We start from the raw sequence: 26,262 nt of genomic DNA, 5'->3' as shown, positions 1-26,262 counted from the left end.
TATGAAGCTGAAAGACAACATTACACATTATTCAGTGAAAGTGAATATATTTTCAGATTATAAAGTGACAAAATGCGTCCATCCGTGCAAACACCTGTGATCAGAATTTCTTAACTTTTCTAAGCCTAACACTTCTAGGTACTGCCCTTACATCCGCAGCAGGGGTGGAAACAGCCTCTGCAACATTTGGCCCTGTTGCCTCTGATGACTTTGGCATGCGTCCTTTGGAGAGCCGAGGCTTTGAGGGCCCCGGCTTGCTGTGGCTGTCCTCCTGTGGGACAGCTTCTCCCTCTGTGGTGACAGAGAACAAGGTTGAGGGGGTCACAGGCAAAGGAGAGTCGGAGGGAGAGGACAGCCTCAGATTCCTGAGTGGATGACCCAGGGGTATCCAGCTGCTGTTGCTCCTCCTTTTGGGTGACCGAGGGCCCCGGCCTGACTCCTTGAGGGGAAGGAGCACCTGGTACCTGGAGAGACATCGAGGTGCCCTGTTTCCCTCTCGCATTGCCACTGCAGGAACTCATCCATGGCTACTGCGATGGTGTGCAGGTCTGCCACATCAAAGGTTATTGTGGAAAATAAAAGCTCATGGTATCGGGGGTAACATATTGGCATAGATAGAAGATTGGCTGGCTAGCAGGAAGCAGAGAGTAGGCATAAATGGGTCTTTTTCAGATTGGCAAGATGTAACAAGTGGTGTGCCACAGGGACCAGTGCTGGGACTTCAACTGTTTACAATTTATATAGATGACTTGGATGAAGGGATGGGATTGGATTGTTGCCAAATTTGCTGATGACACAAAGATAGGTAGGAAAGTAAGTTGTGAAGAGGACATAAGGAGGCTGCAAAAAGATATAGATAGGCTAAATGAGTGGGCAAAGATCTGACAAATGGAGTATAATGTGGGAAAATGTGAAATTGTCCATTTTGGCAGGAAGAATAAAAGAGAAGTATATTATCTAAATGGTGAGAGGTTGCAAAGCTCTGAGGTGCAGAGGGATCTGGATGTCCCAGTGCATGAATCACAAAAGGCTAGTATGCACGTACTTCAAGTAATTAGGAAAGCTAATAGATTGTTATCATTTATTGCGAGGGGGATTGAATACAAAAGTAGGGAGGTTAAGTTTCAGTTGTACAGGGCATTAATGAGACCACATTTGGAGTACTGTGTACAGTATTGGTCACCTTATGTAAGGAAGGATGTCAATGCATTGGAAGCAGTTCAGAGAAGGTTTACCAGACTAATACCTGGAATGGGTGGATTGTCTTGTGAGGAAAGCTTGGACAGACTAGGCTTGTATCTGCTGGAGTTTAGAAGAGTAAGAAGTGATTTGATTGAAACGTATAAGATCCTGAGGGGTCTTGACAGGGTGGATGTGGAGAGGATGTTTCCTGTTGTGGGAGAATCTAGAACCAGGGTCACTGTTTAAAAATAAGGTAATGAGGCAAAATATTTTCACTGAGGATCGTGAGTCTTTGGAACTCTTTTCCTGAAGAGGTGGTGGAAGCAGAGTCTTTGAATATTTTTAAGGCACAGGTGAATAGACTCTTCGTAAGTAAGAGGGTGATAAGTTATCAGGAGTAGGTGGGGTGCAGATTTCAGGTTACTATCAGATCAGCCATGATCTTATTAAATGGCGGAGCAGACTCAAGGGGCTGAATGGCCTACTCCTGCTCCTTGTTCATATGCACGCATCTCTGCTTTCTGTTGGACCAGTGTCTCCATGGCGCCCGCCATCCTTCCCATGGAGACCTCCATACGCGCACACGTGGGAACCGCTTCATCAGAGAGCAGGTGGACGACTCGCATGCCACTCTGTTGAGTGCTTCCAACAGCTCTGCGTAATGTTCCCCAGCCTTCTGTTGACTCTTCATGATGAGTTGGAAGGCCAATTCCAGAGGCTTAACATCTGGCTCGGACCTCACAGATGCCTCCTCCCCAGCAGTCCTTCAAATGCTGGGGAGATCGGCTGAACCTGCATCTTTATTCTACACCTTATTCATGCTACAATTAAGCATTTCCCACTGCTGGTCCACTCTTTGATCTGCCATTTTGTCCAAACAATTAATCTGGGATTGGTTCTCTTTCATTTTGCTGAAATTGGCTAATTTATAGACCTTTATTTTGTTTACTCACAACTTGGTAACAACAATACAGGGAAACATAGGGCACAATTGTCCCAGATTTGCACTAAGTGTTGACTACGGTGGGAAAAAGAACGTTTTGCCCGCCGGCCACAATGGCAGCTTTTCACACCATATCATCTCAATCCCGCCTCACTAATCATGCATTCCCAGGAAACATGCTGTGTTGCTGGTGAGCAGCCTCTAATTCGCCCGCCCCGCCATCACATCAGGCCTTCAATAAACTGGGCGCCATATTTAAAGGCCACCCCTGCAAAGAGCTAGCTACATGACTGCCAAGGGAGGTGCTGCACCCCCTGTCCCACCGCACCCCTCCCTCCCACCACCACCACAACCACCACCCCCCTCAAATAATCTCAGTTTGTCACTAAACATTAGCCCTCAAACCCTCATGTGTGTTCCAAAGAGTGTAGTCTTAGAATGTGGTGAATGAAGATCCCAGCACCTGGCCTGAAAGCAGCAGATCCAAGTGCCTGGGCAAAGCAATCTCATAGCAGTCGGTCATGTAAAGGATGGGGGGTGGGGAGGAGCATCTTGAAACATACCTTGCATTGGCCAGGGTTTCAGTGGTGAATAGGTGCCAGACCCTGAAACCAAGCCCCTTAACCCATAGTCACTCACTAGTCATGGACAGAAATAGGACCTTTGGAGGCTCATGTTGAGTCATTTCTTTTCCTCATTGATGCTCCAGAGAGGAGGCCTTCAGGAAGGTGGAGGCTTGATTTATTGCAGCCTGTACAGGCAGGAGAGAAGGTGGAGAAGATTGCGACGGTGATGCCAGGCTCGCCAAATGGAGGGATTCACCCTCATGAGCAGGGAGCAGCAGGGCCCCCTCCAAACTTAGAGGATGAGGCTCACTGGAACGTGCATGGGCAGCTCTCAAGATGTAGGGTGTATAGAACAAGCATTTCTTTTCTGCAGATGAGCAAGAGATTGTGTCGCCAACGCCTCCTCATGTCCAGGTGGCTCACATCTGTCACATTTTGCAGGAGCTGACACCACTGGGACTTGGACACTGGGACATCTGCCAGTGGCTCTGAAAGTCTTAACTTCGAGTGGCTCTGCCCAGGGCTCCACTTGGAACCTTTGCACGATCTCTCAAGCTTCCACGCACAAGTGCATACAGGAGGTAACAAACGCCTTTGTAGCCAAGGGAATGACGTTGACTTTACTAGAGATCAAGCTAGCCAGGATGCCAGTGCATTGGGCTTTGCTGCGATTTCCAGATTCCCACAGGTGCAAAGTTGCCTTCAACTACACTCACGTGCCTAGAAAAGTTTCCTGGCAACAGGCACTCCAGTACATAAAAAGGAAAGACTTCAACTTGATCAATGTCCAGCTAGTCTGTGACCACAGGAAACAAATCATGCAGGTTTTCACCAGACACCCAGGAAGCTGCCACGACTCATACATCTTGAGTATATTGCAGATCCCGGACATCTTCAAGGAACCACACAGGATTCAAGGTTAGCTCCTTGGTGACAAAGGGTACCCACAAAGGACAGGGCTGATGACACCCATACGGCGGCCACAAAATCCAGCTGAGAGAAGTTCATACTGTTACCTGAACATTGGTGGAGCACGCCATTGGCATCTTAAAGGTGCGATTCTGATACCTCAACAGGTCTGGCAGAGCACTCCAGTACACTCGCCAAAAGGTCTCATGGATCATCGTGGTTTGCTGTGCGCTGCACAATCTGGTGCTGCAAAGTGGGGAGGACTTGCCAGATGCTGACATGGAGGAGCTGCATCGATCCTCTGATGAGGACCTTGAAGGCAATGAGGGTGATAAGGTCCAGAAAGCCGAGGCTGCAGGACAAGAGGCCATTGCACAGGCAGACAAGGCAGGCATGCGGATGAGGCCCTCATAGCCACCAGATTCCACAAGGAAGATGATGAGTTGTATTGAGTATCCTCTTGGACAATGCCCTCCATCATGAACACTAGTGTTGCTATCCATCTCATTTCAGCCATGCACTTCAATTTGAGAGTGAATAGTTACACATCAAGCTCACATTGTCCTGATCTTTTGGATGATGAACTCTCAGGAGCATGTCTGCTTGCTGAGGTGAGGTGCTGACTGGAGGAGGGCATGCCAGCATCAGACATCAGAATGTGCTGCCTCTTCATCCATCTGTCCAGCATCCCAGTCACTATGGCAGCCTTGTAGAGGCAGGAGCTGTTCCACAATCCTCAGCGGACTCGTAGCTGTATGACTTCAGTTTGACAAAGCTCCTCAAGTAGATCCATCTCCAGCAATAGGACAACGCATTCTGTGTAACCTCGATGGTGATACTGATAGGTCACACTTGGCTCAATTAAGGCAGACGAGGGCGTTCCGTAGGTATTAATCCATTTTGAGATCACTCAGTCCTCTGTGTCAACTTCATCTCCATCACATTGACATTCAGCACACCCAGTTAGGAATGCAGGCCTGCGTTTATCCTGACCTTTCTATGAATGTGGACCACCTGAGGATGACAATGTTCACACACTTGTCTGCCAGATATTAAAATGCCTCCTCTTTAACACAGATAGTCGCCCTCATGGCCAGCCCTGGCCTTGGCGAATTTCGAAAAACTAAGACATTACGAAACTCTCAAGGTCTTGCTCCAGTGATAATAAAAAGCACACTTCAGCTTCATTACATCCTCGCTCCTATCCCATTGCTGCCCTCAACATTGCCTGAAGCTACCATATTTGCTTCCAGAGCATACTGTAAGACTCCATTGACTGCAAAGCATCAGCATTTGGATTTATCATCACTGACCTTGACTAGTGTTTAGGTGAAGGAACATTGTGCAGAATGAACAGCACAGCGCTGCATCCCTACATTGTAACGAGAGCCTTGTGGCTGCAATACACACAACTACAAGGTGGGAAACTCTCAAGCTTGTAGGTTGAGTGCCAGGACAATAATGTGACTATGAGGGGAAGAGCTTCGGCACACTGAGGTGGGAAGATGCTCAGATTTATTGGTGAGCTTAGCAGATGTACACTTGGAAAGTCGGCAACATGCAAAGCAGACAGGAACATACCGAGCTCTGATTATGGGGTCATGATTGAAAATCCTGCCAGATAACAGAGAGAACATGGAGTTCCAGGATATATGATACTTCTCCATGCGTTTACACATCTCTCCTTTTTCAGTACACCTTCACTTTTCAATAGTGCAGACAAGAGGGGTGAACACCTCAGTTGCAATCTTACACGGCCAAGAATGAACATGCCATGACCCAGCAAAGCATTTGAATGAGGTTACTTCCAAAAGCACACTTTACATTAAGGAAAAGGCATCACTGATGTCGGAAATGATATGAGAACGGTCACACACTCACCCTTTCTCGCACTTTTAACTTTCCAGCTCCGCTCTCAATCTCACCCCTGCTTGCGCTTTTTTAACTCTCTGACTCTGCTGACATGATGCTCGGCTCGGCCCCCAAACAGTAGTTCAGCAGTAGGGCACAGTATAAACCAGGAAACACTGGGAGCGTGTAAAAAAGGAACAGCAATAATCATGGGTGATTTTAAAATGCATATAGACTGGACTGATCAAATTGGCAAGGGTAGCCTCAAGGGAGAGTTCATAAAGTGTATTAGAGATTGTTTCTTGGAGTAATATGTTGTGGAACCAACCAGGGAGCAGGCTATTCTGGATTTGGTTTTATGTAATGAGATGGGATAAATTAATGATCTCATAATAAAGGATCCTCTAGGGAAGAGTGATCATAGCATACTAGAATTTCAAGTTCAGTTTGAGAGCGAGAAACTTGAGTCCCACACTGCCTTTCTGGGGTTAAACAAAAGTTAAACATAGGCATGAGGGCAGATTTGGCCCTAGTGGACTGGGCAGGAAGACTACAAGGTAGGACAGTTGATGAACAGAGGCAGATATTTCAGGAGATATTCAATTCCTCCCAAGTAAAATGTATTCCAAAGAGGAAGAAAGATGGTAAGAGGGGGAAAAAGCATCTATGGCTAAGCAAGGAAGTCAAAGATAACATATAGGCAAAAACTAAGGCACACCAAATTGCACAGGTCAGTGGCAGGCTGGAAGATTGGGAAACTTTTAAAGAACAACAAAGGGTTACTTAAAAAAAAATAAAAAGAGCAAAGGTAAATTATGAAAGAAAACTAGCGCAAAATGTAAAAACTGATAAAAGCTTCAACGAGTATATAAAAGGAAAGAGAGTAGCTAAAGTGAATGTTAGTCCCTTGGAGGATGAAACTGGGGAGTTAATAGTGGGAAACACAGAAGTGGCAGAGACACTTAATTAATATTTTACCTCAGTTTTCACGGTGGAGGACACTAATACCACCCCAACAGTAACAGGTAGTGCAGAGGGTATAGAGAAGGAGGAACTTAGAACAATCACCATCGCTAGAGAAAAAGCACTGAGCAAACTATTGGGATTAAAGGGTTACAAGTCCCCAGGACCTGGTGGCCTACATCCCAGGTCTTAAAGGAAGTGGCAACGGAGATAATAGATGCATTGGCTATAATATTCCAAAATTCCCCAGATTCTGGAAAGGTTCCAGTAGATTGGAAAAATGTTAATATAACGCCTTTATTCAAAAGGGGGGAGGCAGAAAGTAGGAAACTATAGACCAGTTAGTTTAACGTCTGTCATTGGGAAACTGTTGGAATCCATTATTAAGGAAGTAGTAATGGGCATTTGGAAAGTCAAAATGCAATCCATCAGAGTCAGCATGGTTTTATGAAGAGTAAATTGTATTTGACTAATTTGCTAGAGTTCCTTGAAGATGTGACAAGCAAAGTGGATAATGGGGATCCTGTAGATTTAGTATATCTGGACTTCCAGAAGGCCTTTGGTAAGGTGCCACACAAAAGATTAATACACAAGATAAGATCACACGGAGTTAGGGATAATATATTAGATTGGATAGAGGATTGGCTAACCAACAGAAAGCAGAGAGTCGGGATAAATGGGTCTTTTTCTGGATGGCAAGCTGTAACTAGTGGGATGCCACAGGGTTCGGTCCTTGGGCCCCAACTATTTACAATCTATATTAATGACTTGGATTCAGGGATAGAAGGTACTATAGCTAAATTTGCAGATGACACCAAAATAGGTGGGAAAGTAAGTTGCAATGAAGAAATAAGAGATTTACAAATGGATATGGACAGGTTAGGTAAATGAGCCAAAATTTGGCAGATGGAGTTCAACGTGGATAAGTGTGAAGTTATCCATTTTGGTCGGAAGAATAAAAAGGCAACTTATTATTTAAATGGAGAGAAACCTCAGAATGCTTCAGTGCAGAGGGATCTGGGTGTCCTCGTGCATGAATCGCTGAAAGCTAGTATGTAGGTACAGCAGGTAGTAAGGAAGGCAAATGGAATTTTGGCATTTATTGCTAAAGGAATAGAACATAAAAATAGGGAAGTGTTGTTGCAACTGTACAAGGCATTGGTGAGTACTGTGCATAGTTTTGGTCCCCTTACTTGAGGAAGGATGTAGTTGCATTGGAGGCGGTTCAGAGGAGGTTCACTAGATTGATCCCAGAGAAGCGGGGCTTGTCTTATGATGAGAGATTGAGCAGTTTAGGGCTATACTTGCTCGAGTTTAGAAGGATGAGAGGAGATCTAATTGAGGTATTTAAGATGCTAAAAGGGATAGACAAAGTAGACGTGGGGCGGATGTTTCCCCTTGTGGGGCATTCTAGAACGAGAGGTCATAGTTTTAGGCTAAAGGGTGGTAGATTTAAATCAGAGATGAGGAGGAATTACTTTTCTCAAAGGGTCGTGAATCTGTGGAATTCACTACCTCAGAGTGCAGTGGATGCCAGGATGCTGAATAAATTTCAGGAGGAGATAAACAGATTTTTCATTAGTAATGGGTTGAAAGGTTATGGGGAGAGGGCGGGAAATTGGAGTTGAGGCCGAAATGAGATCAGCCATGATCGTATTGAATGGCGGGGCAGGCTCGAGGGGCTGAATTGCCTACTCCTGCTCCTAGTTCTTGTGTTCTTATGTTTTATGTGGAATGTGCATCTTGTGGGATGTGGGAAGTCGTGTTCTCCCAACTTTCATGGCGGGCTAACTTTCCCGCTAAAGATCGTTGGGGACCCATTTTACATCTCATGAATGCTCATTATCAAGCCAATAGACTGGAATATTGTGCCCACATCACACCTTATGCTCTGCCTGCGGGAATTTATGCCATTCAGTTACCCAACTTAACAAATGCGTCGTGCATTCAATGAGGGGACTTATGGACTTAACGGTCAGTTGACGGTACCTGCACCATTGGTGAGGACTGCAGGAGATGGTACGCAAGGGAGGATTTAAGGTACAAATAGAGGGTAGGGCTGAAGGCTCATTGAAAGAGGTAGGTGGAAGGTTCAAAGAGAAGGGGGATGGAAGACATTAAATGGGGGGGGGGGGGGTTGAATGTACAGAGAGAGGGGTGGGTGTGAGCGGGGAAGGGGGGAAGTGTTTTATAGGGAGGGGTCAGTAGAGTCAATAGCGGAGTCCTGGAGAGAGAACAGAGGTGATTTATGGAATGAAGGGACTGTCACAGTGAGGGGGGAAGTGGGATGCGTTAGGGTGTGAGGGTCTGGGTGTATGTATGGCAGGTGTAGTTCTCATCAGGAGGGTCATTGAGGGGGACAAGAAAGGTGGCATGGATAAAGGGAGTGGGCAGGATCAGGGTGGGCATGACCACTGTGACTGATGTGGGCTCACTGGGGAGGGAAGGCATGTCGAGGTCAATGGTTATAGCGTACAGATTGAAGGGGGTAGTTTCAATGGTTACAGAAAGAAGAATAAAAGTCACATGGGGGGGAATCAATGATGTTAGGGGGGGATATTGGTGGGCGACAGGGAGAGGGTAAATGGTGGTCGGGCTTGAAAAGTGACACGAACCATCACGAGCAAAAGGCAGCTCAGCAGCAAGGCAGCACCCTCGACATTCACCTGCAAAACATCGAGGTAGGAGGAGGGTCTTCTCAGGTGGGTTGAGCTTAGGTCGGCACAACTGGACAACTAAAAGAACACTCTAATAATTATGGGGAGACCGTGTGAGAGCTTTGTTCTTTTGAAATCCTTACTCTATGGTGAAGCCCACACAGCAGCCGGCCTGGCCTAGAGGTTTCTCATAAAACGAGATCCCAGCAAAGTGTAGATCTACCATTCACTCTGAGCCATTTGCCAAGGCTCCAGTCAAAGTTAGTAATGAAGGGAGGGAGGGAGGTGGATGCCTACAAGGGGCATACAGGTAAATGGCAGCCAACTCATGATTTCAAACCTCCATCCTCCCTGGAGAATGGACCTGCCTAACAGGGGCTCGTGTGTTTTGTCTTTGTATTATGACAAGGCAAAGGTCTCCCTATAGAGTCGCAAGGGCAGTGAAGGCAAGCAGAATAGCGTGAGTGGGAGAATTCTCTCACATGGCTCTCATCACCCTTGTCAAAGTGCGATGTCTCCATGCATAGGCATATATTAAGGGAGGAACACCCATCCTTGGTCCCCCAGGATGTCCCTCACCTGGAAATGCTGGAGTGTACACAACCATTAAAACGACTAGCAGGAAGAATGAATCCAGGAGACTTCCAATCAGTACAAGTGCCAAAACTATGTACAATGATTTTACACCCATGTCACCATCGTTCATTCAAAACGTCTTAATTTTTCGAACTCTGCCACTTCATCTGGGTGTGTCCCCGACATCTGCAGCAGAGGTGGAGGCAGCCAGCTGACTATTCTGCCCTCTTGTCTGTGATGACTTTGGCAGACATCCACTGGAGGCCTGAGGCCTGGAGGGCCCTGGCCTACTTTGGGTCTCCTGCTCAGGGCCAAGTGCATCCTCTGCGGCCTGAGCAGCTGGAGCTGATGGGGTCACAGGCAGAGGGGGCTGGGAATGCCTAGACACCTTTGGGGTGTCCTGGGTGGATGCCCCCGGGGTGTCCACCTGACGCTGCTCCACCCTTTGGGTCCTCAAGGGCCCCTCCCTGACTCTTTGAGGAGAAGGGGCAAATGGAGGGCGGTCGAGGTGCCCCACCCCCCCTCGCCTAGCCACTGCTGAGACACACCCAAGGTTATTGCGATGAAGTGCCGGTCCAAGTGCATATCCGACAGAAACTGTTTTGCTGGACCTGGGACTCGATGGTGTCTGCCATCCTCCCCATGGAGATATCCATGTGCTCATATGCTGGAGTCATGACATCAGAGAACATGTGAATGGACTCTGGACTCCTCTGTCTCTCATGCCACTCTGTTCAGGGTCTCTGACAGCTCTGACTGAAACTCTCTTTATGTCTCTTTGAAACTCCAGCAACTTCCTAATGCTTGTCATCTGACTCTGACTTAGCAGGGGCCTCTTCTCTAGCAGTTCCCCAGTGCCAGAGACCTTGGCTGTCACTGCTTCCGCCTGCTGTGGACATGTGTGTGAGGTGACCACCAGAGTATGACCCCGAGCCTAAACCAGATATATGGCCTACCGAGGTGTATGTCTCTGGGCTGGTGGAGGGTGCATGTGAACGCTGTGATGGCTCTGCAGGTGTGAAGTCATCATTGTCTTCTTCCTCCGAGGTGCCCTGGGGGGCTGAGGTTTTCTTCTGTGAAAGACGCTGGCCTCCCCCTCTTCCTGTTGGCACCTAGAACGGAGAAAAGAGCGAATGAGTGACTGCCTAGAATGGCTCAAACATTGCACGTATCAAATACCTTGATTTTCTGAAGTTCTCGAATACCGATGCTTCTTCACTAGATTGTTGGGAGAGGCCAACCTCACCCTCGGCACATGCATGGTCTCTATCCTCATCTGCCAGTCCGGCAGCCTGCTGTTCAAATGAAGTGTAAGGTCGGAGTTCAGGCATCCCACCTCCTGTCTTCTCTCTCTCTCGCCCCCTATTGTACACTGCCTTCTCCTGCTTAGAGACAGATAGATGGATTGTGATCATGTTTGATGAATGAACAGGTCTGCAGGGCTGCTAATTATGTGGCTAATAACTGATCTCCTGCCTCCCCAAAGCCGGGCCACCATGTACAAGGCACAAGTCAGGAAAATGATGGAATCATTGGCTGCTGTCCCTCAGAATCGAGGATGACGTCCATCAGGCTTGGTGACACTTCAGATGACTGAGGAGCCAAAATCTGGATGAGCGCAGCTCCAGAATCATTCAAGAAGCTCGACACCATAAGGACAAAGCAGCACCCTTGATTGGCACCCTATCCAACACCTTCAACATTCAGGCACCCCACCACTGACGCACAATGGCAGCAGTGTGTATCATGTACAAGATGTACTGCAGCAACTCACCAAGGCTCTTTTGATGTCACCTTCCAAACCCACAAGATCTAACAGCTAGCTGGGCAAAGGCAGGAGGCACATGGGAACAGCACCACCTGTTGCCCTCTACTCCACACCCCATGGCTATGCTTTCACTGTGGCCTGGTCAAAATCCTGCAGTTGCCTCCCCAACAGCACCACACATGGACTGCAGCAGTTCAAGAAGGCAGCACCCCACAACCTCCTCAAGGGCATTAAGGGATGGGCAGCACAAATGCTAGCCTTGACAGTGATGGTACCCCCCCACACCCCCAAATCCCCGCCCCAGGATACAATCACAAAATGAGTGGTGATATGTGTTTGGAGTGAGTAGAAGGTTCATTTACCCCAGTGGAGCAGATTAGATCATTGATCCGTTTCCTACACTACAGGGCGGTCCTCCTATGGACACCACGGGCGCCAACTACCCTGGCAACCTCCTTCCAGGCCGCTGTGGTCAGAAGAGAGTGTCTCCTGCTGTTATCCCTTGGAAAGAGGATGTCCCACCTTTCCTCATCAACCTGGAAGAGATTCTCCAGGGATGCATCACTGAATCTTGGGGCCAGAGGTTGCTGTCTTCCACTGCAAAGGCCCTGGCGCCATTAATGAAGGACTGTCTGGGTGTCTTTTAAATATGGCATCTGGACATGACAGCGGGGCAGCGGACTTCCTGCCTGCCCCGCCACAAGGAGGCCAAGCTGGTTCATTCACTCGGCACTTCTGGCTGAAGTTGGCTTCAAATACTTCAGCCTTGTCTTTTGCACTGATGTGCTGGTCATCCCCCAATATCTGTGAAGCCTCCTCCTCCAGTTAGTTGTTTAATTGCCAACCAGCATTCACGACCATCCTGACTTGGAAATATATTGCTGTTCCTTCACTGTCATTGGGTCAAAATCCTGGAACTCCCTCCCTAACAGAACTGTGGTTGTACCTACACCACATGGACTGCAGTGGTTCAAGAAGGCATCTCACAACCACCTTCTCAAGGGCAACTAGGGATGGGCAATAAATGCTGGCCTAGCCAGCAATGCCCACATATCATGAATGAATAAAAAAAAGATAAGGACTTAATTATGGTTTCTACATACAATTACATGAAATATATAGTACAGAGATAGGCCATTCAGCCCAACAAGTCCATGCTGGTATTTATGCTCCACTTGAACCTCCTCACACTGTTCCTTATCTAACTGTGTCAGCATAACCCTCTTCCAGTGGTGGGCAACCTGTGGCCCACAGGCTGCATGTGGTCCATCAGGATTCTGAGTGTGGCCCGCGAGACATTTTGTTGACTGTTGCCCATGCGCAAGGTTGCCAGATTCCACTGGTTCCCGTCAGTGTAGTTTTTTCCCTACTGCTCTTACTAAAGCAACACACACACACAAAGCAAGGGCACGTGAAGTGAGGTGTGTGCTGATTGCACACAGCATAGACTGTGAGAGCCCTGCACTTTATCTGTGTCCAATCAAAGCGCTGCTACAGTTCAACTGGCACACGCTGCAAATTTTAGATACACAAGCACAGTTAGCAAAATGATCCTATCCTGAGAAAGTGTCTTGGTTACAACACTGGTGGACGTGGGAGGCTGCACTTTTTTATGTTACTTTTGCCGATAATTTAATTTGCCCCTAATTATATAATGGATTGCTCTGTGTTGAAGTGATGTGATAAAGAAGGAGAATCAAGTGCAAAATCAAAAAGTACAGTGGAAGAAGAAGTAGCCAAAAAGAGGAAAATCAGTGCCGAGGGCAGAATGGTACAAGAGTTGGGAGCGAGATTATTTTATTATTGAACAGAAAGGGAGGCCATTTTACTTAATTTGCAACGAGGTGATATCAGTTCCAAAACATGCCATTCCTCTCATGTAGCAAAATTTCCAGTAGATTCTGGCCAACATGCTCGGCAGCTTCCAAATCTGAAGGAAGCCGTGGAAACATTTTCTATAACTCATTGTGAAGTATTCGGCGTGTATTAAATGTATTTAATCTTATTCATGGGGTCATGGTCAGTGCATATGCCCGATTTCAATCTTGCGGCCCACTGAGAGGAAGGAGGGCCCTTATGTGGCCCACTCACTAACCTAGGTTGCCTATCACTGCTCTATTCCCTTCCCCTTCATATGCTTATCTAACTTGCTCTTATATGCAGCAATATTGTAATGACTTATGCATTTAAATTAAGTTACAGAAATTTATCCCTAGAAGTCAGTTGATTGTAGCAGCTTTATTCCTATACGCCTGATTTTACAGTTTTATGTCTATAAGAATAAAGTTAGTAAGCCCACCCTACCCCACCAACCAACCCTAGTCCAGTTTTCTACCTGACAAAGTTGATAATCATACTTGAGTAATATCCACAATTCATTGAAGATATGGCAAGCAAGCAGTCACTGCTGAAATATCCAGTCTTTCTCATCATTATTTTACCATTAAGTGAGGCCAATCAAATATGCAATGAGCCACCATCTTAATTATTATTTGCTTTCTGAATGTTTGCTTAATGTATAAAAATGGTTCTATATGCAGGGACGACAATATTTAAACGTGAAACTTTGAGACAGAAGCATTTCATTTGAAAAATACTAGCCTAACAAAGATTATGGTTGCTGACACGTATTTCAACATCATTTTATCTTTAACTTTATAAATAAAACAAAAGGCATTGTTTAAGCAAAAAAAACTTTTTATATAGTAGCTATGTTATTTACATATACTTACAGAAACAGTTCATTGGCAGGTCTGTAAAATACTTGGTGGGAAAATTGAATAAGGTCCGAAAAGGGGTTCAGGGATCATGATGCCTGATTAACCTGTGCACGTTTCTTTTGATACAGGCAGCATGCAAACTTCATGCTGCCTGCTTATTTACATGATTGCAGCGCACACTCAGTGTTGAGCACAGTGTTGAGTAGCTGCACACCTGAGCAGGGGGTTTAAAATTGTGTGAGAGGTGAGCACAAGTTCAAACTGCCCTACGCTATTTAAAGCAAGCCTGCACCTCTTAAAATGAGGTGCATTTTGGCTGGAGCAAGTGCTGGAATCTGTTGCACAAATGACTTTTGACCTGGTAAAAATACAGTGATAGCACAACATGACAGAGAGCCGGCTCCAAGGTTCTCTGTGGCATTAGAGGCTTTGATGCAGGAGGTGGACAGGAGGCCCTCCAGACAGACAACGAGAATACAAGAGGAGCAGCTAGAAAGCTGTGCAAATCAAAACCAGGAGTGTAGCTCCGAGGATGTGAATGCTGTGTTGCAAAGTTTAATGACCTCACCAAATGGTGAAGGCTAGTGAATTCATCTTCAAATGCCACATCCCACCAACAAATAAAACAAAGTTAAAAAACTTCACCACTTACCTCACATGCTGCTCAATACACCAAAACCCCATGCCTCACTTAGCAGCAATCTCTATCAATCACAACTGTTGCGAGCTGGTTCTAGACCATTAACATTTAAAGAGAAATCCAAACAACTTGTTTTAACCAATAGAACTATGCCACAAGATTTTAGTTTTTTTTAAACGGAACACAAACTTTATTGTATATAAAACAAAGTAAACAAAGCAAATACGATTAAGTTAAAACTGTACCTTAAACCCACATATGCTAGGCCTTGGGTTTACTTCTTACTTCCACCAAGAATTCTCTTCTACGTGATATCTTAAAGTTATTTACTTCTATAGGAAGAACCATAAGTATGCCAAAGTCCTCTGGAGACTACTTTAATTCTTCTCCGCTCCAGCTATTCTCAGAGTTAAAACTTTCATTTACCATCTTTTGACTGTGGATGCATCAGTCCCTTGTTCTGGTGACTTTTCCAATACTTTCCAAGCTAATTTACTGGTTGCTTTCCTTGCCACAAGACTCTGCGAGGACCACTGTGGATTCTTTCACTAGTTTCAAACTAGGCAATCTTCCAGCCCCTCTCAAAATTCAAACTCATATTAAGCCTTACCTGCATTCCACATGGTGAATGATGAAGTTAGTTTTTTGCTCTGCTTACAGTACAGTCCTAGCTAACTCTCATTTACTTTGACTATCTCTTACTATTCTGCAAGTCAGACCAGGTCCGAACTGCAACTGCCTCTGTAATATTCCCAGGTCAATAGGAAAGCCCATAACTTGATCCCAAAAATGGCTTCCCCTATCCCCTTCTCCATGGCAATGGCATACTCTGAAATATCCCCAAGCAGACCTTTAGGTTAATTATCCCTTGTTTACAATTTTGTCTTTGATCTGTAGAAATAAATGGATTTTACAACCCTAGAGGGTTTACTGAATGCTTTTATACTAATTTAGCTCTAACTCCCAAAACAAAAACATCTCTCTGGACTGCCCTTACTGAAATGATTGCAGACATCATGTCTCCAGTTCTTTAGCTAAATAAACCCACTTGCTGTTATATGACCTTAACTTTCTAGCTGCTAACCCCTTAAGTCAACATGACCCCAACCTTTTAAGTATAATGGACACCAAGCTTGTTTTAATTACATTTACCCCATTTTCCACAGTTAAAACTTTAATGCCTGAAATGAAAAGTTATATTGTAAAATATATGAACCATGAACTAGATATTCATAACACAACTCATTCCTAACATTCATAGTTTAACTTCACCCTCACACACTTAGCACTGCTGCAAGCCTCATACTCACATACAAACCTTGTAAACACTGCCAATTATTCAACCATGACAACCATATCACCCAAGCAGGTTGACCACATTCATTAACACACCTTCCTGCCTCTTGCAAGACAAGATGGTGCACAACTTAAGACTGCAACAGCTAACCAGCAGGACAGGCATGGCTGCATATCCGCACCCTGATGGAGCAGACGGTGCTCACCATCTTGCTGTGGTCTGAAGGCAGGCCTTCTAGGGCCTGAGCTGCCCAAGATCATTCTGTAAGGTAATTTGCAGACTCTTCCGCTGAAAGTTAGCAGCTTCCACCAACCATGCTGCAGCTACTGGGGCAACATTGTGAGGCCAGACAAAGGCACACACAAAACAGGCACTAAGACAGTCTGCAAGGTTGATTAGTTGACTTTTGTTTGGAATATTGGATGATTTTTTGAATAAAGTTGGTTTGGAATATTTTGTGGTGGTTTGCATTTCAGCAGTGTGGCCAAGAGGATGCTATGATGGTAGGCAATAGAAAGGAGATAAGGTATGAAACTGTAAGTGAATGGGGAATTTGAATTGTGTTCATTGGTACCACAGATAGATCAGCCGATCACAGACAGCCCAAATGGAAAGAGTGTGTGTTGGTTGCCTCATCCCTGCCTCCCCCCCTCCTTCCTCCTCTTCATCCTCAGCTGCTCGTCGCAAACTTGTTGACAAGAGCTGTGCCCTCATGATGGTGAGGTTGTGCAGGATGCAGCAGACCACGATGAATCATGAAACTCATTCTGTGGACTACTGCAGGGCTCCTCCAGATAGGTCCATGCAGTGGAATTGTTGCTTTAGCACTCCAGTGGTCTGCCCTCTGATGCCCATGTGGCAGCATGGCTATTGCTATATGCATGCTGCCCATGTGTGGATGAGTTGCTGATCAGATTCTTAAGCAATATAGTGGGCAGAATAGAGCTTGTTACCCAATAGTCTAATAGGTGGCTCAAACACCGATGGAACAGCAGACTGGCTCAGAATAAAGGCATTATGACTGTTACCAGGATATTGGGCCTTCACCTGCATAATATTTTGAGCATGGTCACACCCCAACTGTACATTCAATGAGTTGGACCCTTTGCAGTTGTAGATACAACACCTGCAAAGCGACATGCTTGTGGTCAATGGCACCCTGCACCACAGGGCGATCCACAATCCTGGTGAAGCCAAGTGCATGCTCTGCCTGACTCTCCTTGAAATGAGGGAATGCAGCGATTTCCCCTCCCCTAGCATGCAGTGTGTCAGTCACCTGTCTTATACAACAGTGGTAGCTTGTTGTAGCCTTGAAAAAGCCATATGCGAAGAAGTTCATGTCCATGGTCACCTTTACAGCCAGTGCAGCACCATCCTCGCCCTAATATGAGGCTTCGGTCTGCCTGCAATAGGTAAATGATTTTACTGAGCACCTCCATTGTAAAATGGAAATGTTGCACACATCATTCCTTGCTGACACTAAGGTTGAAAAAAAATGCTTCCTGAAGACAAGTGTCTCAAGATGGATGTGGCGTCCTGCTGAAACACTTCTTCTCCTTGTACTCCTATGTCACTTCTGCTTATCTTCCCTGTAATGCTGCAGGTCAAAGGGATTGGAAACTACAGCATCCCTGATTGTGAGCAAGTGCTCTAAGCAGAACCCTTGATGTAGAAATCAAGGCCTTCACTACATGTAATACCATAGACTTTTTCTTCTTGAGTTCTCTGCCCATGTCTGACCCACAGCATTATGACCTCCACCACAGGTAGGGCAAGGACAGGTGTCAAATCCACCCCTGTGGGAACAGGGATTGAACCCCATGTTGTTGGCATCAATCTGATCCACATTGGCCAACCAGCCAAATGAGCCAAGGAGTCTGAGTTACTATGGCAACATACACTTTTGCATGCATGTTGTAACCTGGAGCTATGGATCATGACGTTAGAGGCTCTGATTTCTTTCTATCACATAGCTGACCAGGAACATCTCCTGGTCTTACCACCTGCCATTGGCATATGTTGGAAGGATTTACAAGTTGATACTCGACCTGTTTGGCCAGGTTATGAACGCACTTTCCTTGGCCATCAAGTCCTGGAGTGGGAGGTGAACCCGGAGCTTCTGGCTCAGAAGCAGGGAAGCTACCCATTGCACCACAAGACCTCCACACAGCAGACTTTATCAACTTTAAATAATAGTTCAAGCCACTGAGCACTTTTACTAACTCAGCAAAAGCCAGTAGAAATTGATCAGCAACTAACCCGAAAGTAGCTAATGATCGCTCTAAATAATGTAGCAGAGTTTATTCTTGCTGTTGAATGCATGTTCGGCTGTATCACATTAAGAGAGGGCATTAGCTGGAATGTTGAGGTTGAAAATGGCACTGATACAGTCAAATCAGCTTAATGCATTCAAATATCAAAGTTAATTAATTTAGGTAATTAGCAGCTTAATGCACTGGCTGATGTCACAATTTGCCTACTCTTCCTGCTTCCAGTGCATGCTTTCTGCTCCCACTCTTGATTCCCTCATCAAAATGACACCAGAAGTGTATGTGCACAGCACCAATGCCATTTTGTACTAAAAATTACACCTGTAGCACCAAAAGTATGGGTGCTATCAAGCTGAGCCAAATTTTGAGGCCCTATTGTCTAAAACGCCACAAACAAATTCCAACACAAGGTCAAGGAAAGATTAATTAAATGGAAATCTTAGCATTACACAGACATTGTCTTATTTAATTGGCTTTAGTGTCTGCACATGTCTTTCTAAAGCTCACGCACACACTCATTAAAAGCCTGCGGTTTGGAAGACACAAATAATATGAAGTTATTAATTGTAAAATTGGAATACTTAGCCAGTGACTTTTGACAGACTAAACATTATGTCACAGTGCAACCTTCTGAATTCTGCCCACAATTAATGTGTAGAATTAGATAAAGCATGTTTCACTCCAGTATAAATGTGACATGTAAACTTGTGCTGGAGAAGACTAAACAACCGCCGTGTTTGTTTTTTGTTTGAGTAGGTTATTGTTTAACTGTTAGCTCTCTTAAACCTTCTCATCACCTTTGAATTTTACAAAACGTGCATTTGGCTTAATTTTGTAAGATACTTGCATTAACATTTTTCAGATGCAGAAACCATGACCGAGATTTTCCAGCACCCCCATAGCGGGACCCGTCGCAGGGGATGCAGTGGGCCAGTCAAAAGTCCATTGACCTACAGCGGGACTTCCAGCGGCAAGTGGGGCTGGAAAATCCCGGCCGGTGTCTTCCAAGATTTCTAAAGTGGAGCACTCACATTGGTTAATGTACGGAAGACCTGCTGTTGTTTTGAACAAACCAAACAGAGGGCAGAATTGTCCCAGATTTGCATGAAGAGCGGTAACGGGTGTAAAAAAGTTGTTTCCCCGCTGGCCACAATAGTGGGTTTTCGCACATTATCGTCCCCTTCCCGCCTCATAAATTATGGAGTCATGGGAAACTGCCAGATCGCTGGTGGCAGGCCTCCGATTGGTCTGCCACGCTGTTACCTCGCCGCTTCCTCACGCCAGGTGCCATATTTAAAATGCAGCCCCGCGCACACTTCTTGATGCAGCACAGGACTGCTCTGCTGAAAACATGGCCCCAAAAGCCAGGAAGATTGCAGCCCCCAATTTAGTGAAAAATCCCTGGGATACCTTCTGGACGTAGTGGAGGCCTACCGCAAGGTCCTGTACCCCCCTTTGGCTGCAGGAGGCCCATCAGCCTCACCACTCTGGCTTGGGAGGTGGCAGCAGAGGTGGTCAGTGCCAGCGCTGCTCACAAGAGGTCGGCCATCCAGTGCAGTAAACTGATGAATGATCTCAACCACCTTATCAATCTCAACTCACCCACTCACAAGGACATCACACATTCACTGGCATCTCACTCACTGCCCGCTCAAGAGACATCATCACTCTCTCTCTCACACACACCCTCACATCTCCATCTGGTCTCATCTCCTCTAGAGATAGCCTTCTCATCCCGTCCATTGCTCCACTCAGCACACACGCACACCTACCATCCTTCCCATTTGGCCTGGCATGCGCCTTGCTCACACTCTCCATCTGTCTTCATGCAGGACAAGACCGTGCACAGTTGCCAGGAGAGGTCCCAGATTAGGGTTAGAGTGCTGGACATCAAGATACTCACACCATTCGAGAGTCAAGCTTTGGAGCTGGCCGGAGAGGACGTAGACCATTCCTGCGGTGATGGTGAGGTTGGCGACGAACACCCACGTGAGTATCCTGCACCACATCGTACTTCTTTCAACGCTACTTTGAATCCACTGTTCTGTGTTCAACGTGGCTGCCAAGCACTAATAATCTCCACTTTCTCTCTTAGGCATATCTGACAAGTTGTCCTCAGGCGACCGTAACCCCGACCCCAGCGCCAAGAGCACCTTGGATGAGGACCCTGAGGGCAGCACTATTGAAGACCCATCACGGTGCTCACCCACACCCTCCATCAGCACAGTGATACACACCTCTAGATGTAGAGTAGCCTTGGGATCACAATCTGATGAGCACAATACACAATCTGTTCCACAGCAGGCAGAGGCAGGGATATCCGAGGTCGCCGGCACCTGGAGGACTGCCGGAGGCAAGGAATCTGCTGAGTCTGAGTCCGATATGAGTCTCTGGACTCGGCCCTCAATCAGTTGGTGGAGGTGCAAAGGCAATCACGGGAACATCAGGAAGGGATGTCTGCTGCACTCCTCAGATTGCAAGGAACGCTGGAGGAGTCTGTCTGCCTTCAGTCCGAGGTGATAGAGCCGGCATGTCAACACATCGTGGTCAACACTGGCAGGATGGCGGCCACCATGGAGATCTTGGGCCAGGACATCGGTCTGTGCTGATGTGTGGGCTGAACTCCATCGCTGATGCCACAGTTGGTCTCCAACAGTGCCAACACAAGAGTGGTGCAGGGCAACTCGACCTCACTCCAGCTTCCCCATCTCTTCAAGGAGTCAGCAAAGGGCCTTCTGGCACCCATAGGGAGCAGGACCAGTAATTGGACACCCCGGGGCAATCCACCTAGTGACTCTGGAATGTCCAGCCAATCCAAATCCACTCTTCCTGTGACCCTCACAACTCTAGCTCAACAGGCTGGGGAGGGTGCAGCTGGCCCACAGCAGGACACCCAAAGAGGCCAGGGCCCTCCAGGTCATGGCCCTCCAGAGGGACAGGGTGTAGCAGTCAGCTGGCTGCCTCCACCTCTGCTGTGGTTGTCAGGGGAGCACCAAGACATCGCCGCAGAGTTAAGAAGATGTAGTTGCACAGCCTGGCCATGGGTGTTAACCACTTGTACATAATGTTCACTATTGTAAATAAACTCCTAAGAATGTCTCCTTGCCTATTGCTCCTTGTTATGATGAACAGTGTTCCTGTCACTCAGATCTGAAACCTTGGTTCCTGCAAAAGATAAAGGCAGGTGTCTCAGTCCAGGGCCTCTTCCCTGTGCAGTGTGTAACCTTCCGACCAAGATGATGGTCCGGCTTCACACTCGCTGGACACATTAGTGATGCCTGCAGCTCAACGGTGTTTTTCATTGCTGCCAGAATGTTGTGGGGAGGCGTCACAGAGTTTCGTCATTCTCTCTGTGTGCTCTCAGCACCTTTGAAGTGGGGCTGGCCCCCATCTGTTCACCATCTGTGACCGGCAATGGTGTGCTCCTGAAGGGGTCAGGTGTTGAAGGCTGACAAAGGATCAAGTGTATTTAAAGTTTCACTTCTGTGTCTCCATGACATGACCCTGATCACAGAGCGCAAGCGAGCTGCCCTCAGCCAGACAGGAGGCCAAATGAAGATCTATGGAGTGTCCTCACTGCATGTCATCTTCATCCTCCTGGACTATTAGGGCCTCTGCTGCTTCTCCATGACATGAGCCTGAGCACTGGGGATATGTGTGCACCATCAGCCACACAGAAATCAAATGTTCACAGCTGCAAGGTGAGCATGTCAGGACTGTCCTCACTGCATCCCGTCATCATTCTCCACGAATTTTGCAGCCATGAAGACCTCCCAAGCACGCCTGCCTCATCTGATTAATGCAATGGCCTCATCACCGGCATCCTCGCCTTCGAGGACCTCAACATCTTCAGCCCCTTCGACATCCTCCTTATCGGAGGAGACATGCAGCTCTCCTATGTCCTCCTCAGACAGCTCCTCCCCCGTTGCAGCATCAGGTTGTATAATGCGTAGCAAGCGACGATGATGCACAACACTCTCTGGAGACTGTATTGCAGTGCTCCACTGCAGCTGTTGAGGCACCGGAACCTCATCTTCAAAATGCCTATCATTTGCTCTACCAAAGTCCAGGTTGCAGCATGAGCCTCATTGTACCGTCACTCTCCTGCAATCTAAGGCCGTCATCAGCCACATCTTCTGTGGGTGGCCCTTGTTCCCAAGGAGCGAACCCTCAGCCTTTGTGGACCCTGGAAGATGTCAGGAATCTGAGACCTGCTAAGGATGTAGGGGTCATGGATGCTCTCTGGGAATCATGCGCAGACCTGTAGGATGCATTTGTGGTGTTAATGCACCAGCTGAACATTCAGCGAGTGGAAGCCCTTGCCGTTGATATAATTGACTGCTTGTTGCCACAGAGATCTAAGTGCCACGTGAGTCCAGTGGATGGCACCCTGTCCCTGTGGAAAACCACAGATCTGCGCAAATCCCAGCACTCTTGCTTCCTGGCTCTCCTAATCCCGGTTGAAATGCACGAAGTTCTGTGCCTTCACAAAGATGGCATCTGCGGCTTCCTGTTTACATTTGTGGGTGGAGGCTTGCGAGATCCCATACAGGTCACCTGTGGAACCCTGGAAGGAGCCACTGGCGTAAAAATTCAGCGCCACATTCACTTTCACAGCCACGGACAGTGGATGCCCTCCATGTCCCCATGGCGTCAAATCCTGCAGCAGGCATATGTGACCGACCAATTCCCTAGACATGCGCAGGCTTTGGCAGCACTGGTTCTCAGTCATCTGCAGGAATGGCAAGCAGTGTCTATAGACCCTGAGTCTAGCAAAGCACCCACAAGCAACGGCTCTTTGTGGATCTTCAGCTGCGTATGCAGCAGGCCCTTCCGCACCTGCATCTTGAGGGAGGCGCTCCTCCCTTTGCTGAGCCAGGCACCTCTGCTGCACTCTTCTTCTCTGCTCTCTGTAATCCATGAGATATACTGCCAAATCACCAGGCTCTATGATCCTGATGTACTCTTCATGCAGGATCAAAGCCAGAGATGCATGGGTTAGCATAAGTGTCCTAAGAACCTCTCTTGGTTAAGTCTAAAGGCCCATTCACGAATGCAAGAGAGTGCTGGCCACCACTTGGATGGCCAGTGTGTAGTGTATTTCATGACTGTCCAAAACTCCACCCACCTCTGCCCCACTCCACTTGACTGATTGGAGGCAGCTTTAGCCACTGGACTGCATGCTGTGCTCTCAGCTCAGACGTGGCATTCTCCTAACCCGCACTGCAAGGCTGCACTTGAACTATGATGGATACTGGTCCAAACCTTAATAAAGTCATTGCAAGGGAGTGTAAGCACCTCCACCAGTGACTGCGCCATGGCCATCTTTTGCAAGGGGATTCTACAACTTGCCCAGTCAGCCAATTGTTCTGCTGCCCCCTAAAACGCACATTAATTTGTAGCCTGCACCTGAGGGGGAAAAGTCCTGGAGCATTTGGTGGCACCTTCGTGCTTTTGCGTTGCTTGAGTGAGCAGAATAGCTTTAGAGGCCCGACTCCAAGCATGTGAATGGAACTGTTGCTGAACAGTCTCAGCTGGGGAAGAATGCTCACTTTTAAAAAGCTTTTCCAAATGCATGGCCGCGTCCTTGCCCCCCACCACACTCCGCCCGGGGCTTGTGCACTTCCTTCAGTCTATGCTGTCTTGCCCACATCCACTCACCCTCTGGCCTGACCCACACTGGAGCCCTTGCCCCAACACCACACTGAAAGCCGGCCAAGAAAAAGTGACTTGCCTGTGTCCCCACCCTGAACGTGCGGCGCCCCTTCCTTATTCCTACGTGTGATGCTCACAAGTGCTGCGCAAGGTTGTGTGCACTCACCTCCGGGTTCCCCTCGAAGTTCAGCTCACCAGGTGCATGCCTTTTAAAAGCAGTCGTGAAGCACGCCGTTCTGAATCACACCGACATGGGTGGTAAATTTGATGATTTTACCTGGATCTGCATCTGAAGTGCTGTAACTTGCATGGCTATGGACCAGGTGCTGGCGCAGACACAATGGGCTGAATGACCTTTTTCTGCACCGTAACTTTTCTATGGTTCTATGATTCTGGTGAGCAGGGATTATAATGGGATGCTAAAGTATTGAAATTCAGTTCCCGACGTGCGGCAGTGAGAAACATGGATCGTCATTGACAGATGGAGCGGATGATCACAAAGTGGTTTCACAACGGCGTGAAACCGATTTTTGGCCTTCTCGCCATATTGTCGTCGTCTCTCCCCCGCCCCCCCACCCGCCATGACACCCATTGCCAATGGGACCGGACGATTCTGCCCAGAGAATCAATTTGGAAGCTACAAATCAGTTTAACTGCACATATTCATACAATTGCTTGTAGTCCATCTCGTCTTTAATGCCAAATTCAGATTTCTTTTCCATATGTTAATCTGTCAACTTTTTGTATGTAAAATAACTGCAATCCAAAACATATTTTAAAATAATCTTTAAAAAACTAAACTGTGAAAGAATTTGAAACACAACTCCAGTTGAACCACTGTTGATCGAATGAATGGAAAGTTTGAAATGTGCTCTTGCCGCAATTCATGTTTGCTTCTTGTTACAGCACTGGGTTGAAAAAGCTGAAAATCAGACGCTTCTCTCAGATACCCTGGACCTGTCTGAACTGTTCCATCCAGATACCTTTCTTAATGCTCTACGTCAAGAAACTGCAAGGTAAGCCTTGAATTGCTAACGATGTTTATTTTCTTAATGATGTAAAGACTAGGAGCTGTGGAGGAGCAAATGTATTTAGTTGTCCATGTACATAGCTCAATAAAATCTAAGAGTGTTTCTAAGAAATTTTAGATGTAATGTTCAAGTCTCTTTAAATAATTTATTTATATTGCAGAGTTATGGGTTGCTCAATAGACAACCTGAAATTTGTTGCTGCATGGAAGGGACAGATACAGGATGCAAAACTTCAAGTTAGGGTAGGAAACCTGCTTTTACAAAAAGCATTGTCAATTATCTAGTGTTAAAAACATCATAAAGTTTAGTGGGAGGGTGAACACTCAATAATAATAATCTTGAACTTAAGAGTTTGATAATGTAAATTGTGTTGAAACACATCATGTTATTTTAAAGGGATGTCAAAATTATTCTTCAGGAGACTGAACACTATTAAGGAAATTTAAATAAATAATCGCTTGGTAGTACAGAACTTGAGTAGTGCTGAAAAAAGAGACATGCTGTCGAAGCGTTTTGACTTGCACTCATCAGGACAGAATGGCAAGAATACCAAATCTCAAAGGGAACAAGATTCATCCTGCATGTGAAGAGTGTGTTGGCAAGTGTCCACTTGAGTTAATGTTAGGCATCACTCTTGTGGCTCTTCTATGAATTACCTCCAAAGCATGTGTCACAGTGACCAGAATTGGATGCAGTACTCATCAAGGATTGATCTAATCTTCGACAGTTCAGCATTCTGTTTTGTTGATTGCTATCCTGTAGTGATGGACACATTGAGTGTCAAGCCTGCTAAAATTCTTCGATCTCTTTCAACTTCACCCTGAAATTATTTTGACATTGATCATTTTAAACAAAGAAAATTCCAATTGATGCATTGAAATCACCGTTGAAATACACTCAACCAAAAAGATTAATTGACAATTACTGTACACTGCTATTTTAAAAAATATATAGTTTCTGAATGATACATTTTCAGATGTCATTATTTCCCTATTTCTCAGATTGCTTTATTCAGTTTCCCCCATGTATTAATTGATTTTCGTACATCAATCAGTGCTTTTGAGGTGCAAAAAGACCTGTTAAAGTGGAGAAAAATGAAGGAGGAAGAGTAGCAAAAGACTAAGGAGGAACAGAAATCATTAGCAAAGAGAAGGGTATTTAGGACATATTTGAAAGTAAGGAGCAAAATAATGAAGAGGAGTAAGGTGGATCACTTGGGGAGGGGTGTTAATTC

At 46.4% G+C, this 26,262-nt stretch overlaps 1 protein-coding gene across 2 annotated transcripts in view; it reads left to right on the top strand.

Moving 5' to 3' along the window:
• The window catches only part of dync2h1 (dynein cytoplasmic 2 heavy chain 1), a 766,235-nt gene that overhangs the window by 724,606 nt on the left and 15,367 nt on the right, over positions 1-26,262 (top strand). For both annotated transcript variants that reach the window (XM_078545532.1, XM_078545531.1), the window contains exons 87-88: positions 24,904-25,013; positions 25,189-25,270. In XM_078545532.1, the coding sequence (XP_078401658.1) occupies positions 24,904-25,013; positions 25,189-25,270 (192 nt within the window). The remainder of the gene's footprint in view (positions 1-24,903; positions 25,014-25,188; positions 25,271-26,262) is intronic.

This window comes from Cetorhinus maximus, chromosome 7 (assembly GCF_964194155.1).
Source record: "Cetorhinus maximus chromosome 7, sCetMax3.hap1.1, whole genome shotgun sequence".
Taxonomy (NCBI): Eukaryota; Metazoa; Chordata; class Chondrichthyes; order Lamniformes; family Cetorhinidae; genus Cetorhinus; species Cetorhinus maximus.
This window is presented reverse-complemented; position numbering and strand designations above follow the sequence as displayed.